Here is an 11,199-nt window from a genome sequence, read left to right on the forward strand (position 1 = left end):
GGAAAGAGAGAGTAAGGGCCCATTCGGTTCGCTAATTCGAGTTGAGATGTGATGTTGTGTGAGAGCTTTTTACTGTAGCAAAAAAGTTAGATGTGACTGTTTCTGAAAGCTTTTAACTGTAACAAAACTTGAATTCTAAACTTAAATCAGCGAAATGAACGGGGCCTAAACAACTCTCATGTGAATAATATTGATAATTAGTCCATACAAAAGAAAAATGATAATACTAAAAAAAATAGAATTTAGTTTTAATAAAAAATATATATTGTTAATTAATTAGTCACTGATAATAACATAATAGTATTATTAGGAGGTGACTACAGTATCGTAACTTCCATAGATGATATTGATAAGATCAATCATTTGAACCGTCCGATTGAAAATGTGTGGTTTTAGATTGCATTTTCACGGAAACAAATGTAAAATAGCTCACATTGGAAAGTGGAAAGAACCTTCCTCAAGTACTAAAAAATAACGAAAATACTAAAAAGAAAGAAATAAACTCTGAGCCAGTTTAGTATTATTGTGCTGTTGAAAATTTATACTGTTGTTGTGTTGTCAGTCAGAAATTACTGTGACTAAAAATATGTAGGTGTTTAATATTTTTTTTAAAAAATTACTGTTAATACCAAAAGCAGAAATTTAAGCGTTTAGTAAGCTATGTATAAAATTGTTGTGAAGATATTTATTAAAGATGTTTAATTTTCAAATAAACATTTAAAATAAAATATATTATTGAATTTGATTTGGAAGAAATAAAATGAGTTGATTGGGAATTATTTTATTATTAGGGTCATTTTAGTAAATTTAGACAATGACAGCAAAATCTGATGTGGAAAAACAACTCCTGACTAGCTTCTCAAATTCTGTTGTGGGGCAATAATTTTTAGAAGTTGCTGGACAAAAGGCCCCGTTCTTTTTGCTGATTCGAGTTTTGCTATAGTAAAAAGCTTTCAGAAACAGTCACATCTAACTTTTTTACTACAGTAAAAAGCTCTCATACAACATCATATCTCAATTCGAATTAGCGAACTGAACGAGTCCTTATCAAACACGTTGACATGATGTAGCTTCTTTAAAAAAGCTAAAAACAGCCTCCAAAAGCAATATTGCCAAACGGACCTTCGGCTAATCTCCATCATTGCCACCTTTTTGACTACGTAGCTTGCGACGAAACCACCTTTCCCAGACCCATGACGATGAGAATCATCCCTCTAGGCGGCATGAACCCACCTTCCTCCACCGACGACGCGACACGATTAATGACTCAATTTTGTTTTTAAAAGATAATGGGCTCGTTTGATTTTATGTGTTTAAATCAGTACTTCTTAATTTTAACGTTTAAAATTTAAATTTTTTATAAAAAAAAATACTATAACATAATTAAAATTATGAGTTTTAACACAGTAGAGGCCAATGTAAATACATTGCCATTAGTAATGTTAAAAGAAAAAACAGAGCATTTTCTATTTTATGGAGAAATGAAATCCCGCTACAAGGCACGCTCCAAATAAACTTCCAACAAGTGGCGCCACTAATATTCCCGCCACTCACTAAAACGCAATGCTCTCAAATTTTAAAAGCTTCCCTCTCACGCCTTCCTTCCAAATTTAAAAGAAAAAAGGTCTATATCACTTTACCAAAACAGCCCTCTATATCTCCAAAAATTACACACATTCTCTCACTGTGGTGGCTGTAATTGCTACCCATCTCCAGGGTTACATTCACGAGCCGCAAAACTGGTCACAAAGACAAAAGTTATCGAAATACCGAAAATACCCTTCCCCTGGTTCATTCTCACGCAAGCTTCCCAAAAACCAAAAAAGAAAAAAAAGAAAAAAAAGAAAAGTTCAAATCACGAGCTCCCTTCCAAGGTTATATTCATAAATTCCTTCATCGAAAATCCAAAACGACCCCGTTACATCCCTTTCAACACCAAATTCAACAGTGATCATTTTATAAAATACCCAAAATACCGTCAATACCGTCAATACCCTCTCCCGCTTCATTCTCGCGCAAGCTTCCCAAATCCCCCATTTTTTTTTTCAAATAACCCGCTCTCTCTCTCTCTCCCTCTCCCCCCAAATTCAATATTCAAAATCCTTCCTTCTTTCCTCTTCTTTCCCAAATTCATTCATTATATATATCCCCCACAAACTCTCACATCCTCCATAGCCAAAACCTTCTCACAAAACACACACACACACACACACACACATATACACCCATTTCAACAAAAACACAAATCTCCAAACCTCAGAAAAATGCCTGCCATTCCAGAAGAGCCCCTTCTCGCTCCGAACCCGGACCGGTTCTGTATGTTCCCAATCCAGTACCCGGAGATCTGGGAGATGTACAAGAAGGCGGAAGCCTCCTTCTGGACCGCCGAGGAGGTCGATCTCTCCCAGGACGTCCTCCAATTCGAAGCCCTAACCCCCGACGAGAAGCACTTCATCACCCACGTCCTCGCCTTCTTTGCCGCCTCCGACGGCATCGTCCTAGAGAATCTCGCAGGAAGGTTCATGAAAGAGGTCCAGGTCGCGGAGGCCCGCGCCTTCTATGGCTTCCAGATCGCCATCGAGAACATCCACTCCGAGATGTACAGCCTCCTTCTGGAGTCTTACATCAAGGATTCCGCTGAGAAGACCCGCCTCTTCCACGCAATCGACACCGTCCCTTGCATTGCCAAGAAGGCCCAGTGGGCCCTCCGCTGGATCGATGGTTCCGAGTCCTTTGCCGAGCGCATCATCGCCTTCGCTTGCGTCGAGGGGATCTTCTTCTCCGGAAGCTTCTGTGCCATTTTCTGGCTCAAGAAGCGGGGGTTAATGCCGGGACTCACCTTCTCCAACGAGCTGATCTCGCGAGACGAGGGCCTGCACTGCGATTTCGCCTGCCTTCTCTACTCCCTCCTGAGGAAGAAGCTGAGCGAGGAGCGAGTCAAGGCTATCGTCCGCAACGCGGTGGAGATCGAGAGGGAGTTTGTGTGCGACGCGCTGCCGTGTGCGTTGGTCGGGATGAACGGCGCGTTGATGAGCCAGTACATCGAGTTCGTCGCCGACCGGCTCTTGGGTGCGCTTGGGTGCGGGAAGGTGTACGGTGTTCAAAACCCGTTTGATTGGATGGAGCTGATCTCGTTGCAGGGGAAGACCAACTTCTTCGAGAAGAGGGTGGGTGAGTACCAGAAGGCCTCCGTCATGTCAAGCCTCAACGGAAACGGTGGGTCCCACGTCTTCAAGATGGATGAAGATTTCTGATTTTTCTTCTGTTTCTGTAATAACATTTGAGTCACTTTTCTAGATTTAATATTATTTTTCTCTTCTTTTATTTTTCATTCCCATATATTTGTTTTAATTTCTTGCTACTTGAGAAATTATATATGAAAAAAAAAAGATGTAGATTTCGCAGTTTTTAAGACTTATTGTTCGTTGTTGTTTGTTTTTTGTAATATAAGCAGCAGGTTTCTGGTTAAGCAAATAAGAATGATACAGTTAAATTTCTGGGTTTATTTGTTTTTTAAGATTTTGTCGCTTCAGTGTAGTATTCCTTTTTTTTTTTTTTTAAGTGGAATGGTTAAAAAGAGGCTATAAAAGTGTTAATATTGGGTATGATTTTAGGAGTAACATCGTTTCTATAATGCATTTGGAATTTTTCGAATGAAATCTGACAAGAAATGAGCAACTGGGCCAGAAACTGGCAAATGATTTGGATTGGAGCCTCTGGTTTCTGTTGAATTCAGAAATTTTAACGAGAAACGGACATTCACATGGTGTACGGCGAAAATAATAAAACAAGATAAAAAGGAGAAAAGGTGCACGCTGTCCTCGCCTACTCCTCGATAAACAAAAGGCCTTTATCACTTTGCGTTTCTTTTTCTCACCCTTTATTTTTTATTTGAAATTAAAAAAAGGAAAAAAAAAAAAAAACTGACACAAGATAAGACTGGGTCTTTCCACAAACACGACATATTCATGTTTTGTGAAAGACAGGAACAGAAGGGAAGAGGCAAGAATCATATTCATAGGACAGAGGAAGTTGGAAGTTGGTCAGAATGTTGCAGAACGACGGTATGCTGTCCAGAGAAGAGTTGCTCCATCTCTTCACTCGCTTCTCCTTCCTCGTCTCTCAGCCTGGTAGTACACTTCCATTTCTCACCTTTTTCTTGCTTTCAAATTCAGGTCTTTTCTTTTTTTTTTTTTATCATTTTTTTTATTTATTTTTAATTGCTTCTTTGGTTGAGGATCTAATTCTTTTACAGACGTGAAGAAGAGAATTTCAGATGCTGTTCAGGACCAACAGGTGAATTTCTCCGTTTCTCTTCTATTAGACTGTTAATTAAAAAAATAAAAAAAATTAACTTTTGGTTTAGATTTTGTTCTCTTTTATTTGAAATTAGCTGAGATAAAAGTTTTCAACTTGAGTCATTTCTTTATCAATGATGTTCTGGCTTAAGCCGGTATCACCATTTTTAGCTTTTTTTTTTTTTTTCAGTCATTAATATTTTATTCCGGTTTCTGTTATCCTCTGAACTCATTAAGCTAATGCGTGCCTTCTCAATGGTAAATGCAAAAATCTTTGCTCACTTCAAAATGATAAGTTAAACCCAGATTGGATATTTCTTATCCAACAATAGAAGTTACTCCAGGATGGTGTATTTATCCTTTTTTCTTTTTTTTGGCTACTGGCTACATAAACACTCTCACAATTGTTTGCTTACTTTGAAGTAATTTTTCCTGATTTGAAATCTAACATTGAAATATGCAGGAAGCTGTAGCTGTAACTACTGCTATCCAGGAAGAGATATTTTTAGAGATGGGAATTGGTAATCTTGTCCTACTTGCATCAATGTTAAACTCTGTTTCTACTTTTGTTCTTTGGCACAATGATCAAATCCAGTCTTCTAAAAATGATGGCATGTAGCAGTTGCACTTCATGTAGACCTGCAATGAGATGAACATTTCAAAATTGTGTGCGACGATTTATTGTTGATTAATTCAAGGTGTTCTGTTTGAGACATTATTGTGGAAAAATGACCAGTTTAAATCTGTGTTTACTGAAAATTATTAGCTAACGCTGTTACTATGATTAGATTGATAAGGCTTTCTGTTGGTGAAATGGATTTTTTTTGCTATAATACAGTTAGGATTTTATCATTGTAGAACCATTGAAAATTTTGAGCCTTCGTTATTGTAGATCCTAGTTTCGGCCTATCATGCCTGGGAAAGGTGAATATGGTTTATGAGACTGATCAGGAGTTGATGATTCAGTTTTATAAATTTGTTGCAAAGTAAGCTCTCTCTCTCTCTCTCTCTCTCTCTCTTTCTGCTTGGACAGCAACATCTAAATTTGCTGTCTGTTCTGAGCTACCGTAATCTATGACCTCTAAAGCAAACATTTGTGATATTATCCAAATTTTTGCAAAACTCATAGGGTCAAGTACGAAATTTTTATTTAGAGGAAAGTAGCCACCCTCCGAGACCTTCGGTCTTTTAGCTTAGGCGGTCAGCAATACTTTAGGTTTAGGATTACTAGGATTTAAGTTAATTAGACAAGAGGAAATGAGAGGTCATGATATATAGTATTTTGCTTGTAGTACTAAATCTATGGAAAACAGGGAAGAGATGGCGTGTGATGAAGGACAGCTTGGACCGGATGAATACGCTGAAAGAATGCACAGTCAAGAAAAACTACAAGAACAGGTGAAGTGTCAAAAGTTTTAGAAATTTATATTTTGATTAAAGGTTGATTCTAAAGCAGAGAGTGAAACTTTTCAGCAACTTGAGATGCTGAAGCATATGCGCAAGTTTGCCCTTGATGATCAATCTGCAATACTTGACAAGGTAACATTCACTTGATGGCCAAGAGCCTTACTGGAAGTATGTCTATCAGCAAGGATACGTTGCTATTATTTAGTGTGCTTTGTCTGATACAAATTTTATGTATTTTCACAAAGATTTCTCTCTTGACTTCTCCCCAGTTGCATCGGCAGTTGGAAAATGCCAACTTTGAGTTTGGGGTATCGGTTTTGTCGTCTGAGCAGATCCAGGAGATTGTACGAAGGAGAGTCTCACCTTTATACAAGCCAAGGTAGATACTAGATGGATTGAAATGTTTGGCATGTTCAATGATGCGATGTGGGTTTCAGATTGCATTACTTTTTGTGGCTGTCGATCGCATGGTTCATGTCTTTATATGGTGAAAATTTAAGCCTAATGGTAAATGAATTACTGTCTGTTAACTATATGTTTTTCTCCTCCTTTCAAATGAGGAAATGAGATAGAAGAGCTTGAACCGGAGAATTTGGGTGAAAACCAGATTCATTTAACTATTACACATTGTTTGGCACAACCAAATCCGATTACGTATTTACTGTGGATAAAAATGTTTCCATAAAGTAGACTAAATTTCCAAAACACACAGCAAATAGATTTTTATCATTTGACAAAAACTAAGGGCTTGTTCGTTTGCAACCAAATTCAGAAAAAGTTTAAACTCAACTTACAACTTTATTTAAATTCATGTTCTTTTGTAAAATTTGAGTTTGAACTTGAAATTTAACTTGAGTTTGAGGTTAAAATCTGAGTTCAAGTTTGCTTTTTAACTCAAGTTAATGAATAATATTTTTTCTATTATTAAAAACGTTATAACTTTTTTGTTTTAATTTCGATTAAGATGATTTTTTTATGCGTTCACAACGAAAAGATGAATACAATTTCACATATATACCCTATTAAAATTTTTCAGCATCATTGAGTTTTTATTAAAATACTATTTAAATACAAATTCAAGTTTTGACCCACCCTAACACAAACTTGTGCGTTTGGTAGAAGGATTCGTTTCCTGATTCGAATCATGATTCGTAGTTCGCTACAGTATTTTCTCTCATAAAAAATACACGTAAATCGAAAATGGTTCGAATCACATAGTTTGAATCTTCCAACCAAACGAACCCATCAAATCATAACTCAAATGTACACAATCAAATACAAACTCAAGTTACAACTTCAATTTAAGTTATAATTTAAATTTAATTTAACATCTACACTTAAGTTATCATAATTCAAAAATGCAACTGAACAAGTCCTAAATGATTAAGGACTACATCGCCCTTACTGTCAAGATCCACAGTAACTGTGTCCCCTTCTTTTATGTCACCTCTCAAGATCCTATCAGCCAAGCTATCTTCCAAGAGCCTTACAATGGCCCTTCTCATAGGTCTAGCTCCATAGCTTGGATGGTTTCCTTCTTTCACCAATTTCTTTTTAAAGTAATCTGTATAAGTAAGAAAAATTCTCTTCTTCGAGTCTTTGGCTAACTTCTTTCAGCATAATGTCCGCAACCTGTTCTAGCTCAACATCATCAAGCTGCTTAAACACCATCACTTCATCAATCCTCTTCAAGAACTCACGCCTGAAATTTCTTCGCAGTTCATTCGCAACTTCCCCCTTCACTTGATCAAAACTGAACTGTGCCTTTTCACCAATAACATTGTTGCCAAAATTTGATGTCAAAATGATAGTGGTATTTTTGAAATCTACAGTCCGACCTTTACCATTTGTGAGCCTGCCATTATCTAGAATCTGAAGCAGCACATCAAAGATGTCTTTGTGAGCCTTTTCAATCTCGTCAAAGAGGATAACCGAATGGGGCGTACAATGAACAGCTTCTGTGAGCTGTCCACCTTCATTGTAACTCATATAACGAGGGGGTGATCCAATAAGCCTCGAAACAGTATGTTTCTCCATGTACTCACTCATGTCAAGCCTGACGATGGCTTCTTTTGATCCAAAATATTCAACAGCAAACGCATTGGCCAATTTTGTTTGACCTACCCCGTTCGGGCCTGTGAATAGGAAGCTCGCTAATGGCCGGCTGGGGTCTCTTATCACCACCCTAGCACAACGAACGGCGCGGCTAATGGCCTCCACAGCTTCATTCTGTCCAATTATGCGATTGTGTAGAACTTTCTCCATAGCTAGTAGCTTTTGGTTTCAGACTGTGAGAGTTTATCTAATGGAATTCCCGTCCAGGATGAAATCACGTGTTGAATGTCTGATTTGGTTACAACAAGTTCCCCCCTAATTGCTACCTTTTCCTGTTGAATCCGAGCTCGGGAACCTGCTTCGTCAATCAAATCTATTGCCTTGTCAGGGAGAAAACGGTCCCTGAAAGCAAATGTCAAGAAAATCTTGGGCTTGTTCTTTTGAGTGAAAAACTAAAAAAAAGGCAACTCGAGTTACAATTTTATTCAGTTCATGTTCTTTTAAGTTTAAACTCGAGTTTAAACTCGAGTTTAGGACTAAAACTCGAGTTTAATTTTCTCTTCAACTCGAGTTTAGAAATTCGAACTCAAATTAATGAACAATATTTTTTCTATTCTTAAAAATGTTATAATTTTTTCGTTTTAATTCTGATTGAGATGATTTTTTTTCTATGCGTTGACAACGAAAAGACTAATCAAGTTAAACTCCAAAAGAACAAGCCCAACTTATTTCCTCAACCTAGTTAAAAACTGTTCTACCAAAATAACTATGGAGCAGAAGAAAATGTAAGAAAGGTGATCAAGGAAAACCAGTTAATCTGATGTACTGATTTGATAAACGAGCAGCAGCAACTAGCGCACATTCTTTGTACTGAACGCCACGGAAACTTTCATATCTTTTGCATGAACCTCTTAGTATTTCTTTTCAATGACATTTGTTTATGAAAAAATGAGACAAATACGCGAGTTTAGTTTTTTTATTATTTATTTTTAATTGATATCTTTTTAATTAAATAACTATATTAATTAAAATGGTATTAATAAAAAATAAGGGGTAAAAATAAAGATTTATATACTCTAAGAGTAAATTAGCAATTTTTCTTTTTAAGTGAAGTGATATAAATAATATGTTTTAGTATCTTGAGTGATATTTTTAGTTTTTTATTTAAATAATAAGTTTCCATAAAACCATAATAAATATAATTTCTCAATAAAAAAGAGAATTATGAGTGCATTGAGTCTTGATTTTTATACCTTACAATATCATTTTAACTGAATAATTATTTAATTAAAAGAATATAAATTAAAAGTAAGAGAAAAAAATTAAAGGGGTATTTGACTCTCCTTTTTCCGCAGTTAAAACGCATCTAAGGATCACTCAAGGAAAAGAGCCCGATTGGACTTCTTAGCCCAAACTAAAACTGCTCCAAACGACATGTCGTAGAAAAGCATGGCCCATTTCAGCAAAAACTATTACCGGAATCGGTGCCGTTGATCGCCAGCGGAATCTCGAAGTGCCAGAGCCTGCGAACCTCCTTCACCCTGTACTTCTGGCACAGAAACTACTCGGCAAACACCCTCTCCACCCGCCGATTCACGTCGTGCACGAACACGTGCGTCACGCCGGGGCTCGTCCTCGCACGTGCCATCACCGCCGCCATCCGCCCCGGAGCCTCCGGGAAGTACCCCCTCGGCCCGTCGATCATGATCAGGTCCCAGTCCCGCTGGTAGAAGTCCTCCGGCAGCTGCGTCAGCGCCAGCCTGCACAGGTCTCCCGGCTCAGCCGCGCCGCCGAGGGGAGACAGTCCGGCTCGCCTTTGTAGGAAGCCAAGAGGTCGTCGGCTTCGGAGAGTTGAGTGTGGTAGTCTACGGGGAATGCCTGTCAATTAATCAGAAATTTATTTAGGAGTTTTATCAATTAAAACATTTAGTCCAAAACATGATATACAAATTTTATATTACATATTAACAATTACATTGATTAATACTGTAACATACACCATACATTAATTAAGTTCATAATTCCCTTTGTAAAGTATATAATAAAACAAATGTTTTATATGTATCTTTCGAGTTTTAATTTATAAAAAGAAATTAGCGCGTGTGTGTGTGTTGTGCAAACTAAATATTTTTAAGCACAAATAATAGCTTTTGTATCTTATTTGACAACCTTTGATACTGATTAATTTTATTTTGAAAAGAAAAAAGAAACTAATAACTTTACAGAGAAATAGACTTATGTAAAAATGACAATATTATAAATATTACTCGTTAAAATTTTATAATAGGAATGAATAATATTTAAGCTAGAAAAATAAGGCAATTTATGAAATAAAAAATAATTATTTAAAATAACAAAAATTGACTAGCTTTAGAATTAAGGAGCGCAACAGGAGAAAATTCTATTAAAAAAAATATGTTATTTAAATTTAAGTTGTTTCTTTCTTTTCTTTTCTTTTCTTTTTTTTTAAGTTGGTAAAAATTAAGCAACAAAAAGTTAAAATACACAAAATTATCAAAAAAAGTAAAAATATATATAATTATTGATTTTGAAAATAAGTCATGAGTGAGTTATAATCCGTCCGCCATGGCTGTAAAACAGGAGCTCGTTGAAGGACGGCCTTGAGCCAGCCCGAGTCCTCCTCGAGGAAGAGGGTGTTGCCGCCGGGGTTGAGGGAGGTTCACATGAGCGAGTCCTTGCCGACGCCGCGCACACAAGGAAGTTGCATGGCGCTAGGGTTTTCAGAACGTCAAACGCCACGCGTATCTCCTCCTGCGTCTGCTGCCGGATGTCCCTCGTTGTCTTGTCTCGTAGTGGTGGATCGCCAGCATCTGCGTCGGTGTCGTCGCGTAGTCCGCCACTCTCGCCGCCAGTTTCGGGTCCCCCACAGATGCCGGACAGAGGAAGGTTCGGTTTAGTGAGATCGTTAGAAACGACGCGACGGCGGCAACGACGAGAAGAAGGACGAGGAGTAGGGGATGGAGGGTTTTGAGTTGGTCTGCCGCGAATAGTACTACTCTTCGTCATGTCGTCAACCTTCTTCTCTCTATCTAATAATTTTGTCATTCTAAAGATGCACAAATAGAGAAGTAGGAGAATAAGTTTTTGAGGTGATTTGGGGTTAATTATTAGTTAATTTGTTCCTGTTTTTTGGAGGGAATTTAGATCCAAGAGGAGTATTTGTAATTTAATATCAAGTCTTTGTGTTCCTACGTCCTTATCTAGAGGCTAGATTTAATATGGAGTCTTAGTTATTGCTTGTTTCGAATTGAAAAAAACATGTCGTGAAATGGGAACGATGAGGAATGGACTTAATTTAAGCACGACAAAAGATTGATTTATACTCTCTACTATATGATCATGATGCGTTGGTTTCCTCATGAAAAGGAATATTGGAAGCTGTTTTCGCTAGAGATGATTTTTTGTATGCTATATATAT

General features: G+C 37.3%; 3 protein-coding genes and 1 pseudogene across 5 annotated transcripts; 2 read left to right on the forward strand and 2 right to left on the reverse strand.

The window, feature by feature from the left end:
- The first annotated feature begins 2,091 nt into the window (after positions 1 to 2,091).
- LOC21394060 (ribonucleoside-diphosphate reductase small chain) lies at positions 2,092 to 3,332 on the forward strand. Its single transcript, XM_010114069.2, has one exon. The coding sequence runs from the start codon at positions 2,265 to 2,267 to the stop codon at positions 3,252 to 3,254; it is 990 nt and encodes a 329-aa protein (XP_010112371.1). The 5' UTR covers positions 2,092 to 2,264; the 3' UTR covers positions 3,255 to 3,332.
- Positions 3,333 to 3,952: 620 nt separating this feature from the next.
- LOC21394061 lies at positions 3,953 to 6,267 on the forward strand. 3 transcript variants are annotated; one of them, XM_024176057.1, is made up of 7 exons: positions 3,953 to 4,130; positions 4,238 to 4,296; positions 4,762 to 4,819; positions 5,191 to 5,284; positions 5,591 to 5,696; positions 5,772 to 5,837; positions 5,975 to 6,267. In XM_024176057.1, the coding sequence occupies exons 1-7, from the start codon at positions 4,049 to 4,051 to the stop codon at positions 6,086 to 6,088; spliced, it is 579 nt and encodes a 192-aa protein (XP_024031825.1). In that variant the 5' UTR covers positions 3,953 to 4,048; the 3' UTR covers positions 6,089 to 6,267. The 3 variants fall into 3 exon arrangements, with proteins under 3 accessions (XP_024031825.1, XP_024031827.1, XP_024031826.1); XM_024176059.1 differs by having other exon boundaries at positions 5,612 to 5,696; XM_024176058.1 differs by having other exon boundaries at positions 4,256 to 4,296.
- A 790-nt stretch (positions 6,268 to 7,057) lies between these two features.
- Positions 7,058 to 9,218, reverse strand: LOC21394062 (chaperone protein ClpC1, chloroplastic). The gene is given in 5 exon segments (XM_024176053.1): positions 7,058 to 7,295; positions 7,297 to 7,987; positions 7,990 to 8,166; positions 8,582 to 8,680; positions 9,182 to 9,218. Coding segments are annotated over 5 exon segments (1,242 nt in total).
- A 1-nt stretch (position 9,219) lies between these two features.
- Positions 9,220 to 10,787, reverse strand: LOC112094620 (annotated as a pseudogene).
- Positions 10,788 to 11,199: the final 412 nt, after the last annotated feature.

The sequence above is a fragment of the Morus notabilis genome, unplaced genomic scaffold (genome assembly GCF_000414095.1).
Source record: "Morus notabilis unplaced genomic scaffold, ASM41409v2 Scaffold784, whole genome shotgun sequence".
Taxonomy (NCBI): Eukaryota; Viridiplantae; Streptophyta; class Magnoliopsida; order Rosales; family Moraceae; genus Morus; species Morus notabilis.

Bases quoted from the DNA above. Each gene is read 5' to 3' on its own strand.
- LOC21394061 (XM_024176057.1), top strand. From the start codon at position 4,049: ATGTTGCAGAACGACGGTATGCTGTCCAGAGAAGAGTTGCTCCATCTC. The intron at 4,297-4,761 runs GTGAATTTCTCC...TGAAATATGCAG, and splicing joins ATGCTGTTCAGGACCAACAG to GAAGCTGTAGCTGTAACTAC. The intron at 5,285-5,590 runs GTAAGCTCTCTC...TTTTGCTTGTAG, and splicing joins TTTTATAAATTTGTTGCAAA to TACTAAATCTATGGAAAACA.
- LOC21394060 (XM_010114069.2), top strand. From the start codon at position 2,265: ATGCCTGCCATTCCAGAAGAGCCCCTTCTCGCTCCGAACCCGGACCGG.